General features: G+C 37.0%; 1 protein-coding gene across 1 annotated transcript in view; it reads right to left on the reverse strand.

Moving 5' to 3' along the window:
• The window catches only part of SPATA48 (spermatogenesis associated 48), a 30,111-nt gene that overhangs the window by 10,910 nt on the left and 4,697 nt on the right, over nucleotides 1–14,504 (reverse strand). Inside the window, 9 exon segments of the mRNA XM_054164422.1 lie at nucleotides 1,883–1,988; nucleotides 4,099–4,157; nucleotides 4,159–4,191; nucleotides 4,193–4,213; nucleotides 4,880–4,886; nucleotides 5,092–5,214; nucleotides 5,217–5,402; nucleotides 5,405–5,563; nucleotides 12,646–12,742. Coding sequence (XP_054020397.1) covers nucleotides 1,883–1,988; nucleotides 4,099–4,157; nucleotides 4,159–4,191; nucleotides 4,193–4,213; nucleotides 4,880–4,886; nucleotides 5,092–5,214; nucleotides 5,217–5,402; nucleotides 5,405–5,563; nucleotides 12,646–12,742 — 791 coding nt within the window.

The raw sequence follows: 14,504 nt of genomic DNA on the forward strand, positions 1-14,504 counted from the left end.
GGAAGTTTAATTCATACGTTACAGATTCCCAGGAGGATTTGGCAAACCATTTATTCACCCTGCACCTGGATTCCCATCTGTAAAACTTCCAAACTGCATGATAAAGATTTCAGAATATTATCTGTAGTGCTGGGTATATGTTCAGCAGCTTTTCACAACACTGACCTCATCCTAGGGCTTTTAGCCTCAACTACAGCATAAGTGAGGAATTTATTGTTTTTTTTTTCTAATTCCTTAAGAAAAAGAAAAAAAAGAAGAAAAACAGAAGATGGTTTCCTGTTCTGCCAAAAGGAAGAGAGGGTGGGCACAAGAGTAACATACAAAACATGCCCAGGTTTACCACTCTTCCTGTTTGTCTCTGAAAAATTATGATAGATGGTTCTTAGCTAGTTTCAGCTTTGCTAATAATTTGAATGGCAACTACTTTCTTGCATGGCTTGTGGTAGAATAGTGTCTCACACTGGATTAATGCCTGAGAGCCAATGCTGGTGCCTGAGTGCGAGAGGCAGGAAGTGCAACTGCTAGTCCATGAAAGAGTGAAAGTGACTGTCTTACAAAGAGATGTTAACATTCTACAGCCTTACAAAACAGATTTAGGCTTCTAAATCTAGAGCATATATCTGACTTCTCAAGGATTTTGGTAGGAGTCTAGCAGTCTTAATACTGTTACACATCTTTCCAGAACTATTAGCAAACTCACAAAGAGAAAAAAAACAACAAAACAAACTAAAAAATAATTAGGAGGATCACTTCTATGTCTTCTTTCTGACTTTCTTCTCCTTAAAATCATAGCAATATTGATGATAGACAGAGAATCAATATGAAAAACTGAACAGAACTTTTCAGAGTTCTGTTTTTCACAGCTTTTCAGAGTTGTTCACAGCTTTCAAATGTCAAAACCTTGGTCTCCTGGTTGCCAGAAATTAATGAAACCCATAGTCTCACTCAGTAAACCCCAGGAAAATTACATGGAGAATACTGGAGAAAGTAACACATAACCTGCTGCTCAAACTTATAAATCTACCATGGTACTATATGCTGCAAATATCTTTAGACAAGATACCTGCTTGCAGTGCAGCGTATACACCAGCTTCTATCCTTCAAAGCTCTACAGCAACAGCAGTAAGCGTGGCAGAACCAGGGGTTAATAGCTCTGCTAACTTCCCTACAAACTCAGAATCTCTGTTCAGCACCATGTTGTATGCTGTGTACTGTACTTTTAAAGTACATTTCTCAGTAATACTTTTGTACTATTTTATATTCTAATTTGAGTAGAAGTTAGAAGATGAAGGATATGAGAAATCAGATGACATGCAGGAGATGAAATGAAACAATCAGAATAATGCATTATGTACACACAAGTTTGGTATTAATATGTTTGGTTGCAGTAATATTGGTCAAATTTGGCTGTCTTGTAAGCTTATTTCATTATCTAGATAAATGTAAGGTATGGCATTCAGGGAGCTTTTGCAAACTCAAAGGCCATCTAGTGACTAAAGTTAAAAACCACACATTTTTAACAGAGCAATATTAAGTAATACTACCCATTAAACAATGGCACATGTACTTCTATCCAACAGACCTATTCATTAGTACTCAAGAACAGGCAGTGTAGGCCATTAGCACTGCAGGGTGTATACTGCTGAACCAAATATTAAAAAGGACTCTTGAAGTTCAGTCTTGAATCTGAACGCCCATTGTGTTTCCTCTGTTAACAGACCTCACTCGAGTTATTCAAATTAATAAGCATTCCCTAACGCCCATTTTTTATTATTTTGGCCTTTGACCAGGCATTCAACTGTTTCCCCTCCCCCTCTCCCCTTTCCCAGGTAACAAGAAATCAAAAGGCAGTATCAAAATCGTGCTAATAAGAGAACCATACTATGCAGTGTAACAAGGCTTTAAAGTTTATACACAGTTAAGTGGGATTAAGTCTCCAGCACCACTGTCAATGTCTTCAAAATTTACTGCATCAACACAGCTACTGTCTGGATAGAAAGGAAATCAAAGATATGTACATTATTCATACAACAGCTGGTGGAGGCAGCTGAAACATGTACAAGCTCCAAAATTCTACTTATTTATTAAAATGCAGACGAATTGCCCTATGTGCCTGGCATGTCCCAAGATGAAAACAATCATCTGCTGAACTTGCAGCACATAAAAAATGACAGCTCCAGTACCTAAGTGCAGAGAGGAGGCTTGGGAAGAATGGTGGTAAGATAGAAATGTGTTATCTCACGTCTTTTTGGCTATGTCTGTTATCATATTGGGTTATTCTTCCAAAGAGGACATAATGGATCCTGATTTCTACTTTATTGGTAAAAGGCTGGAGTCACCTGCAAGCAGAGGACACTCAGAACATGCTTTCTCATGGCACCAAAATCCACTTTAGATGACATAGTCCAACACAACTGTTGCTTCAGAAAAATGAGAGCTGGATTTCTTGGGCTTAATTGGAAATGTAGAAAGTATAAACAAACCAGGGACATTGTACTTACCTGCATAAAGGGATATGACAGGTTCAGGAGCTTTGGCTTGCACTGTGAAAGACAGAATAGATCATTCACCTTTTTTTTTTTTCTTTTTTCTCCAGACAGAATATTCTGATAGAATATTTATGAGGTCCCAAAAGAGAGGTGATGACAAGTCAAAGTTTTGCTCCTGGAATGATGCAATGCTCATTTGAATTTGGTAAAAGACCATGGTAAATGATTAGGTTGGCATATATGCTAAATGACCCAGTTTGGCAGGCAGTCTTGTCTTTTAATCTTCTTCCTCTGACACCAAGATTTTAGTCAATTTCCTAGAATAGTTTCAGCAAGTTTTCTTTAAAAGTGTGCTGCTTCTGTACTTGTAGCACCTCTCTCTTTCAGTCCTTGTGACCATGAGAAAATGTAACATCAGGTCTGAATTTCTCTCTAGCTGTATCTCTGAAAACTGTTCTCACTGTTCACATCTGTATTCCTTTGAACAAGCAACATTCAAGACACACTAATGATAGCGTTTTCTATCTTCCTCCCAGTGATGCCTCTCTGTCCCACCATAAACCTGACTATGTCCAGTACCACACCTGTCCATTGAGTTTGCCTGAGCAAACCTGCTGACTCAAGGCCTGGAAAGAAGTTCTAGTACTCCTGTCTTGCTTTGACCAACCTTTCCTTTGTCTTCTCTATGTGGCTTTTATCTGAGCCCTCTGAACCACCTTCACCCTTTATGGGACTCATCTAAAATGCTCCACTCTGACACAGAATAGAATAGGTGAAACACATCAGTGCACAAGTAACTGTTTTGAATTCTATGACAACAGATAAAATCTTGAGTTTGTACATGTATGATTACTGTGTTTTTTTCATAAATGTCATGTCTTACTGAAAACACCAAATACATAAAGTCATGACAATCATTCACCTTGCAGATTTCTTCTGGTCTCTATATTTAATTGGGTCACAGAAGAAGCATGTTAAACTATACTTTTCATATAGTTATTATCTTCTCTATTGAATGCTGCTGAATTTAATCTTCTGAAATTAACTGTATGCAGAGCTCAAAAAGGAAGTGTTCAGAAGATCCTGATATTCACATACACACACACAAATGTACAGGTTTTTGTGGAGAGGCAAAAGATCTTCTTTGCAACCTGTCCCAGAAGCCTCTAACAACCTGAAGTCATAAATTAATGCTAATTAATTTGGCTTAACACGTTGTCATGAAGTCATAACCAATTACAGGACTAAAATTTAGTTTAGAGAAAATAATTACTACAGTCAGTAAGCCCAAGTAACTTCAAGTGATATTTGTTATGGGATAGCATCATTCCTATTAACCAGTTTTCATCAATACCCTTGTCCTCTCTTTTGATACTGTGCATGCATATCTTCTGTACCAGTTCTAGGGAAGGGGAGGGAAAAAATATGAGATAGTTAGAAACAATTGCTAGAGTGTGCATGACCTTAAATGATCATTTGGGACTGTTTGCATTTGAAGACATTGCTGTGGGTTTATGTGTGTGACCTATGCATAATTTGGGCTACATTTCAATAGCAAAGCATAGAACTAATTGACAAGAAATTGTTCACTGACTTGCTTTTGCAGGTTAAGGATTATATCACTTTTTTGTAAGACACTGGAAAACAGGAGCAGCCACCACTTCCACTTAATTCTGGAGGCAAGGTTTTGGAAGGTAGCAACCCAGAGAACTTCTTCATAAATTCTAGATCAAGAATAAAACAGAAGAGAAAAACATTTCCATATAATCATCAGTGAATTACACTGGTAGATAGATAATAAGGAATTATGTGACAAAGAAGGATGTAGAAAAAAATGAAGGTCTGCATTTTTACCTTGAATAAAAGTGAAAACCCTAGAATTTTATGTTGCTTCTTGGGGAACAAGTAGTTACGGTACTGTTTCACTGACTTATCTTCCTTCACACTGTCTCATTAGCTGAAAGAGGTGGTTTACCTTTAAATAAGCTAATAGTGATGAGGTAATCAATAAAAAAAAAAAAAAAATCAGACCCAAATTTACATGTAACACACTGTTAAGAAATGAGAAGGTAATATATACTTTGACCAATATAGGATGACAGTCCTAAAGAACTTCCGTCCTCTGAGCAATTGGATACTGCAGTAGGGTCTTTAAATGCATTGCACTGCAATTTTTCATGAGATACTAAAAGACAAAGAAATTTCCCAGGTATTTCCTGATATTGGAGTGAATTACAATTTTGCTTTTCATTCAAATAAGTACTTATTATAACTATTGCATATAACTTCACAATTTACAAAAATAGATTTTTTAAAAATACTGTTTATTTTTTAAATGTTATTTTTGTTTTTTAGCATTAGAATGCTCATTAGAATTTGCTGACTGGTACCCCTTTGCTACAGCATGGAGAATGAATCATACAAACACATACACATAACCAAAGAGTTGTTACATTCAGTTCAAATACCCAGGGTAGATATATTTTATAAGGTTCTTCCTTCTGGACCTTGGAGAACAGAGTTAAGAAAATAACTTTCTTTGTTTGCTAAGTATCATCAGTGTCTTTGGTGATTAAGGAATAAAAATCGTAGTTTGCTTTACCTCTGAGTTCTTCCCCGACAGCAGCAGCTGACACAGCCCTGGGGTTCCATTTTCCATTGTGACCAATTTCCTCCACAAAGATCATCTGCCTCCTTTGGCCAGGCTGGCCTCTCTTGTGCTGAGAACCTGCTGGTAAGGTTTTACATCAGTGCAGGATTCAGTTGTTATTCCAGCACAGGGCTGCAGGTCAGCATCTGCTCTTGCACTCACAGAACCTTAGCAGGGATCTGCTAAAGGCACATTAGCTTGGTGTGGGAATAAAAGATAATTCAGTTCTACTGGAGGAGCAAATGGATTTAACTTAAGGAAAAATTACTGGGTTTCTCTTCATGGATAGCAAAGCCATATCTATTCTCAGGATCTCTCACAATAGTCATGCACCTGTTCTTTAAGAGACTTTGAAACTGTTAGTGATCCATCTTGTGAACCAATTCAACTGACAAGGTGGACTTTTAAAAGGCACTCGCCTGTCCTTCAGCTTCATATCATTCAGCTCCACAGTCATTCTCTTCTGTCACACTTTTGTGGCATACACCATCTTATCATCCTTAAAAGGTTCCTTTTTCTCCAAGTTTCTGAAGCCCTAGCCAACAAATCACAGCAAAACTAGAGGTCATCCTCCAATAGATCAGTGCACAAAAACCATGGAGAGCAAGGCAGTGGTTTAAGTAGTGATTTCTTTTCCTAAAAAAGAGATTTATCAAGTATGGCACAAAAAGAACAGAGTTACTGAATGAGCAGGGAGGTTTTTGTTGCTTGGTAACAATGGAAACCACACAATTGCCTCCTGGTGTGAAAGAGGGTTCACGCACACCACAGTAATGTAGTCCTTCAAGGTGACATACATAGCAACTTGAAATGGTGCTAGAAGTTATCTAGTCATCTAGCAGAGGTAAAATTAAGTTTTCAGCCTTATGAATTATATGGTGTTTTCACTGAAGTATTTTAATATAGTTTACATTGAAACACAGCTTTAACAAAAACGAATGCAAATCCAGAAAATTTACAGTTATTACTTAGAACAAGTAAATCACATGGACATCAGTTTTTCATGCACCTTAATTTGCTCCATAGTTTCAACATTTGTTCTATCAGGTTGGCAAATCCATTAATGTCTCATTTAAGAACATGCAGCACTCATTTCCTAATCCCAAGATAGAGAATTTTCATTTAGCAATCTAAACAGAAGCAGTCTGATTTATAGTGGCCCTCTCTTGCATGAATTCAGCACCATCTGCAAACATCTGGCACTTTGGAAAAATCAAACTATGTTTATTTGGACAGCTCAGTTCATCTGGGGGGGCTTTGTTTTGTGGCATTGTCAGGAGTACTGGGGCATAGAGTATCATCATTCATTTATGTTATGTCACACAGAGATGTAACTTCCCTAAATTCCTGATTTGCTCTTGAGTAACACGAAATCAGAAATAGGCCTAACATTTATTACAGTACAAATTTATACTAATAAAAAATAGTGTTCCATAATGCAGAATCACGGTTCCTCCAGTGCATTGACAATAACGTCTTGATGCAGGCTGGTACTGATAAACATGGAGGGACTGGTCAAGGATGTGAAGGTAGGGTGCAGTGTTGGCTGTAGTGACCTCGAGGTGGTGGAGTTCAGGATCATATGTGTGATAAAAAGAGATAAGGGAAGTAATTTTGCTTTAGCTAGAAGGGTTAACCACATAAGCATATAGCCCCAAAAAAGACCCATTTCAATTTTATTGCACTGGAGTGGTATTAATATAGCCTGAGTTCAGACTGAGGTAAAGAATATGAGCCCTTTCCCTTTAAGGATTTTCTTTTTATTTTCTTTAAGAATTCTGACAGTTTTGACTTACATGTTTCACTGAGGTGAATAATTAACGTTTTTGACCATTATGTGAAGTACATTTCTTAGAATGTCTTCATTTGACATTTCTGAGCTATCTGAAAAAAGTTTTTATCTTACCAAAAAGCTAGAACATTTTTAACTTTAGCTTGCTATATGATAAGGAAAAAAGGTCTACTTTTTATCTTATGAAATGTGTTAGTGGTGTAATTGTCAGAAAGGAAATGCAAAGGCCTTTTTGAAGGACACAATATAGTTGATATCTTGCAGCTTTTTGTCAAGAGCGTTAAACTTGACTGAGATAGCTGAGAAACTGAAGTTTGTTTTCACCCATATGACTTTCATATGACTATTAATAGAAATGGTAATATTTCTGCAGAGCACTTACCATCAATAGGCAACTTAGAAATGCCAGCTGGATATAGAAAAACACTTTACTACTAGCATGATTAAGTGAAAAAAAAAGTAAGTAGCACTTCTATTTATATAATATACTCTTTTGGTGCAGAAATATCTTTACAAAAATAATCTCTAAAAAATCTTTTAGCAATTACCATAACTTAGATCTTTTCCTATCGCTTCATAGAATGTTAATTCCTAAATAAATGAATTGAAACTATGCTAATTAACATTCTAGTAGTACAGTATTTTATTACTTAATAAATTGACTCAAATTGATTCTGTAATTATTGAAGGCTCATTTTAAACTTTTCCTGACACCACAATTTTTGAAGACATTTTAATTTTCTGATGAATTATTGTGAAGATGATTTATTTTGCAACTGCAGTGCTCATTTTAAGAATAAAAGATTCAGAATAAAATATTTTATGAAATAGTAGAATATACTTGATGTGCAGTTTTCAAAAGTGAATGACATTCCCTTTCAACTCAACAGGCATAGGAATGAATGATCCCTACCAACCTACCCAGATTCCTCTTTTGAGCAGGAGGTGGAAAGGGACCGCTCTTTACCTGACGCTGTTGTAACTCACTCTGAGCAGGGAGGAACAGGAGTGGCTGTTTATCTGCATAGGTACAACCCACCTGCTAATTCTGATCTCAAATTAAGACTCTTCCAGGCAGAATCCTTTAGAAATGCATGAGCTCTGTTTCTCTGAGTTCGGGTAGAATTTTTATATCCGCCAAATACATAGAATACATAGAATAAACCAGGTTGGAAGAGACCTTCAAGATCATCGCGTCCAACCCATCAACCAATCCAACACCACCCAAACAACTAACCCATGGCACCAAGCACCCCATCAAGTCTTCTCCTGAAAACCTCCAGTGATGGCGACTCCACCACCTCCCCAGGCAGCCCATTCCAATGTGCAATCACTCTTTCTGTATAGAACTTTTTCCTAACATCCAGCCTGAACCTCCCCTGGTGCAGCCTGAGACTGTGTCCTCTTGTTCTGGTACTGGCCGCCTGGGAGAAGAGACCAACATCCATCTGTCTACAACCTCCCTTCATCAAACAAGGTGTTAGCATTTTACAATTAACTCACTGCAGGATCTTTGGCCTGTTTTGGTGGCATAAATTAGTAGTAAAGCTGTTGAATTTAACTCCCATCAGATTTTGAAGTTGTCCAATGTATCCTCATGCAACATAGATGCTTTAAATGCATGTATGTACCATGGAATTCCAGTCTTCAGGAATGGTTTTTCAGCAACAGGGAAGCTTGAATCATGTTGGACTTGGGGGTGAATAACCCCAAACTTCCATGTGTCCGATAGTGGCGTAAAGCTATTTTTCTTCATTTGTGTTTTCCTGGAAAAGAAACTGTTGCTCATGCCTTGTAGTACACCTGTAAGAAGTACCAGGCAAGGAGAAAGGAAAATCTATATATTTCTAGTGCATTGAGCTGCTAAAAAACTTAATTTGAGGAATTGAGACATTTATTTTTTCTCAAAACCGAGTGAAACTGCATTTTGTACTGCTTGCTAATTGCAGGTTCAGATTAAAAGTTCTTGTGCTCTGTTGTTGTTGTTGCACTTTCTGTAGGACTTAGTGACCTCTTGATACTTTTTGAAGTGTTCTTCCCTATGAAAAACATCTATTTAGCCTGGTCACATGCACCCTTAAAATAGTGAGAATGTGAAGATAATTTCTGCTAGCGATTGCTGTAGGTAGTGCCAGGTGATTAGGAGGACAACAAAGGAATTCAAGTAGAAAACTTGGAAAAAGGTTTGAAAAAAATGTAAAAGGCAGTACAGAAAGAGAAAGACTGTATGAAAGCTGAGATTCATATGTAGACATAAATATTTACTGGTAATTATACAAGTGTATACACACGAAAGAGCATTTAAACTGATTTGCTCAAAATCTAGAATGAAAAGTCATTGAAGACACACACACACAAAACCCCACCAAAAAACCAAAAACACCACAAAAAGAAAACCCACACAAAACCCCACACCCAAACCAAAACCAGAGCCACCACCCTCCCCAGACAAAAACATATTCCAGAAGTTTTATATTATCTTGCTTTACTAACATTTGCTTCCACTTTTTCTATTTTTAATAAACAGTTCAAGAGCTCCATCTTTGGGTTTAAGTTATTACTGTAAAAGAAGTTCAAAAAATTACTTTCCTTTTGCATTGATTAAATAGTGCCTACCCATTTAATAAGATTATATATAACTGCACATATCTTGTGAGTTTGCAGTGCTTAGCTTCTCTAGGTACATTTGTTCAGTTGCTTTTTAATAAACTTTGAGCATTTTCTTTGTAAGATTGTTATTTTGAGTTTTGGTGGGGTTTTTTTGGTGGATTATATTTTTTCTTTCCCATCATGATACATAAATCAACCTGGCTGTTCATAAAATAGATATGGACCATGTGGACAGATAACAGGGGAAGAAAGAATTTAAAAACTGGATTCTTTTCAGGTAAGACTTATAATTTGCTATAAATGGGTATGCCTTTTTAAAAATCAAAGCATACACTGATTTTTTTTCAGTGTAGGATCTGACTGTGGGGTTTGGGAGTTGAAAAACTAGTTTTGTTTCTGCCAGTATAGCAGAATTCTTAAATACTTCATATGGTATGCATTTCACTGAGCAAATGCTAATCCATTTTGTTTTCTGTGAAACCTCTCTAATCCTTCCACAAGGTCTTTGGGGAAAACGGAGCTATTTGAAAAATCTTTCTCCTTAAAATTGTGGAAGTGGTACACAGTGAAGAAATACTGCAAAGTAAATTTAACTGTTAATCATAGAAATCCATCCTATATGAAACTGCTGTTATAATTATCTTCTCTCTGTTTTTGTTTGTTTGTTTGTTTGTTTGTTTGTTTCTGATCTCACAAGCAAGGGGTGTGGAAGTGTGAGGAGAGGCTGAGGGAGCTGGGGTTGCTTAGCCGGGAGAAGAGGAAGCTCAGAGGAGACCTTCTTGCTGTCTACAACTACCAGAAGGGAGGTTCCGGTCAGGTGAGAGTTGGTCTTTTCTCCCAGGCAACCAGCACCAGAACAAGAGGACACAGTCTCAAGCTGTGCCAGGGGTGGTTTAGGCTGGGTGTTAGGAAGTTCTTCACAGAAAGAGTGATAGCCCATTGGAATGGGCTGCCCGGGGAGGTGGTGGAGTCACCATCACTGGAGGTGTTTAAGAAGAGACTGGATGGGGCGCTTGGTGCCATGGTTTAGTTGATTTGATAGTGTTGGATGATAGGTTGGACTCAATGATCTCAAAGGTCTCTTCCAACCTGGTTAATTCTATTGTATTCTATTGTAGTCTAGTCTGTCTAGTCTACTTTCTAAATATTTTCAGTGCTGTACTCTGCTTGCATCCTGAAATGACAAGTACAGGAAATTCTTTTAACTTACCTTGATTATCTTGTCCTGATAGCTAGAGAATCTGCCTTGCGTCTGTTTTCCATAACAATACTGTAGAGAAGTACAATTGCCATAATTGATTATCTCACATTATTGCTTAAAACCATACATCAAAACAAATCTGAGACTTGACACCATCTGTCTCATTGCCTCCAAAAATGCTTTAATCTATAACCAGTTTAGCAGAGTATTTATTTTTGCTTTTAGTTTTTTTAATATTGAACCTAAGTTAGTGAAAAGCACTGAGCAGGTGCCACATAATTATTTAGCCCATCTTCATAAAATAGTTGTTGCTGGTGATGTAGTCAGTATTTTATTGCTGGGTTTTTATATTCAAGACTTTATAGTCCTTTGTTATTTACTTACATCTCCAGGTTCTGCAAAAGAATTAGAAATCACTAAACATACCTTTAACTCCCAGTAACCCATGTTCTTTCCAACCAGGAGGTGGAGACAAAGAATACAAAATGCTTAGATGTCTGCTAGCCAGTTACCTTTCTGCTGGCTTCACTTCTGTATCTCCGGAAACTGTAAAAGAAACTCAGATCTTACTGGTACTAGTATACCCACCTGTAAGATACTCCAGTTTTCTTAGAGAAGCCTTGTGTATCTTTATGAGCATGTCTTTAGTTTCTATTTTATATAGAGGAAATGCAAATTAAATTTGCTGTAAAATTCCTTAGATTTAATTTCATGAGAAACTAAAGAAAATGATAACAATGACAGAACCGAAATTCACAGCTTTATTAACAGTGAATGTACACTTTGATTGACAATCCTGACAGAAGGTATCAGAACAACGCAGCTAGATTTTATCTTCATTTTGGACAGTGCCTATTCCCATTTCCTCATTATGGACAATCTACATTTAGAATACGACAGTTCTTCCGTGAAAAACAAATATAGTAAAATCTTAATCTAAAGTTAAGTGCCATTTAGAATAAAGATGATTTTCCTGGTTTCAGCCCTTTGTCACCATTTTTTTTTTTGTTGCTGTATTGAGGAGTCTGTATTTTATAAATATTAAGCAGATACTAATATCCATTAAAGAAGTCGGTTAAAGAGTGTCAAATAATTGAAAGTATGCTACTTGCTTTTTAAAGTCATTGTTTATCTTCTGTAAGTTCAGTCTTCAGAGATATTTTTAAGTGGAGGGCCAAGACACAATAGCTTAAAAACAGTAGGGTCTGTGATATTTCCAGGTATTTTTCTTCAAATACAATTTTTTTAGTGAAAATACTGTTCTTGCCTAGAAAAGGCCCTTCTCTATCGTATCCTTGGTTTTCAATTGTTTTGATGGCTTTAATTGGCTTGACTACAATTCTGTACTGACTTACCTATATTTAACAGGGCATACCACAGAATGTGTTTGTCATTAGAATTAGAATGTAGAATTAGTTTCTACATTGTTTTAAAATTATTATTTTTATGAAACCAAGGTTATTAGTTTCTGTAACTGTTAGAACAATAACAATATTCTGTGTACTCTTCCACCTGGCTGTAGGACTCCTGCTCCAAAATATTGGTTTCTTCCACTGAAGGTATTCCAACTCCATCCTACTGGTTATGTACACAGAACACGAAGCTTGAAGTTTATGGTATATTCTACAACAAAAACGATTAAAAAAATTAATTGCTTTCAAAGTTATACCCATCTTACCCCAGAATATACTATTAGCTAGGGAGGTAGACCCAGGTGGACCTCATGAGGCTCATGAGGTTAGGGGACACACCATCCCTGGAGGTGTTCAAGGGGAGATTGGACGTGGCACTTGGTGCCATGGTCTAGTCGTGAGGTCTGTTGGGACAGGTTGGACTTGATGATCCTTGGGGTCTCTTCCAACCTTAGTTAGACTGTGATACTGTGAACAAGAGCAAGTGCAGGGTTCTGCCCCTGGGCTGGAAAAATCCTGACTCTCAATACAGAGGTGGTAGAAAGCAGCCCTGAGGAAAAGGACGTGCGGGTGGTGATGGTCAAGAGGCTGGACATGAGAAGGCAGTGTGCACTTGCTTCAAAAGAAGTGTGGCCAGCAGATTGAGAGAGGTGATTCTGCCACTTTGCTCTGGTGAGACTGTACTTTTAAGTACTGTGACCAGATCTGGAGCCCTCAGTACAGGAAGTACACGGACCTGATGAAGTGGATCCAATAGGAGGGCCATGAAAATGATCAGCGAGTTGGAGCACCTCTGCTACAGAGACAAGCTGAGGGAGCTAGGATAGTTCAGCCTAGAAAAGAAAAGGCTCCAGGGAGACCTAATAATGACCTTCCAGTACCTGAAGGGGGCCTACAAGATGGATGGATAGAGACTGTTTATAAAGGTCTGGAGTGATAGGATGAGGGACAATTACTTCAAACTAGAGAAAAGTAGATTTAGATTGGATGTCAGGAACAAGTTCTTTACCAAGAGGGTAGTGGAACACTGAAGCAGGTTGGCTGGGGAGGTGGTTGAGGACCCATCCCTGGAGATATTAAGGGTGAGGCTTGACAGGGTTCTGGGCAACCTGATTTAGTTGAGGATGCTCCTGCTTACTGCAGAGTGTTCTTCTGTGATGTTGGACAGGATCTCTATTTTGATTTTTTTTTCCCACTAGAAGTTGGGTTAAATACAATCCTGCACTTTTGAAATGCTGCAGTCTTAAAATATATAACAAAAATGTTATTTTTTTGGATCACCATCTAATGTAAATATGCTTATAATGGAAAGAATAATAATTAAAAAGAAGAACAATAGCAAATAACATTAATTAAAACAGTAAGACTTTATTTTGAAAGCAAGAAGAATAAGGTTATACCCAGAAGATATATTTTCAGCCATTATTTTCGATCAGATGTTCTTCTGTATCCTATGATACATATTTACGAAACTGTCCTGGAAATTTACAGTGTTGGGACAGAAGTTATCATCTTGGCAGGTTATGATAATTATGACACCATAATTTTGTTACTTTTATTGTGGATATGCAGGTGTGGTTTTTTTTTTTCCATAATGCTATATGAAAGTGACCTTGAGGAAATAAAGAACAAACTATGAAGTGAAAGAGATATGAAATGTAAAAAATTATCCCTCCCCAACCCCTTAGTAAATAAGAGAAAAGGGATTAAGGATTTGCAAAGGAAAAAGACTAATCATATTGCCATCTGAATTAACATGCAGAATTCATATTAATTTTCATGCTTTCAGGGTCAAAACCTGAAACACTACCTGTAAATTACAGTTATTTCATGATATACTATTGTACATTTGAAATGATATAGTTTGCTGTTTTCTGCTGCATAAACTACTGGGGAAAAAAAAGGAAAAGAAAATATTATTAGCTGTGATGGACATACCTGCTGATCTTAAGACTATCAAAATTCTGTATTAAATGTATCTGTCTTTATTTAAACAACTTAATACTGTAAAGTGAATGTAACTGGCTTTTAATTTTTTCATGAAAGTGAACAATCATACTTGGAGAGGAGAAAAAAAACTGTGGTGGCATTACTGCCAGTTGCCATAATGGAAAAATGAAAACATTTCCTAAGCATTAATCCTTTCCAGCAACACATATTTAATCTATTTTCCACTTGCAGGGAGTCTGAAGTAGTCAGTAACATTGTGGTGATTTGCTTATTTTATTCAGTTTTAATTACTAGTTAGATTCTCGAGTTTACAAATGTTGTAGTAGCTGTAATGTTTTATACTAGCTGTAGCTTTTCATTAGAATTAGAGTAGCTTGATACAAAGCATGGTATATACAAG

The sequence above is a fragment of the Dryobates pubescens genome, chromosome 9 (assembly GCF_014839835.1).
Source record: "Dryobates pubescens isolate bDryPub1 chromosome 9, bDryPub1.pri, whole genome shotgun sequence".
Classification (NCBI taxonomy): domain Eukaryota; kingdom Metazoa; phylum Chordata; class Aves; order Piciformes; family Picidae; genus Dryobates; species Dryobates pubescens.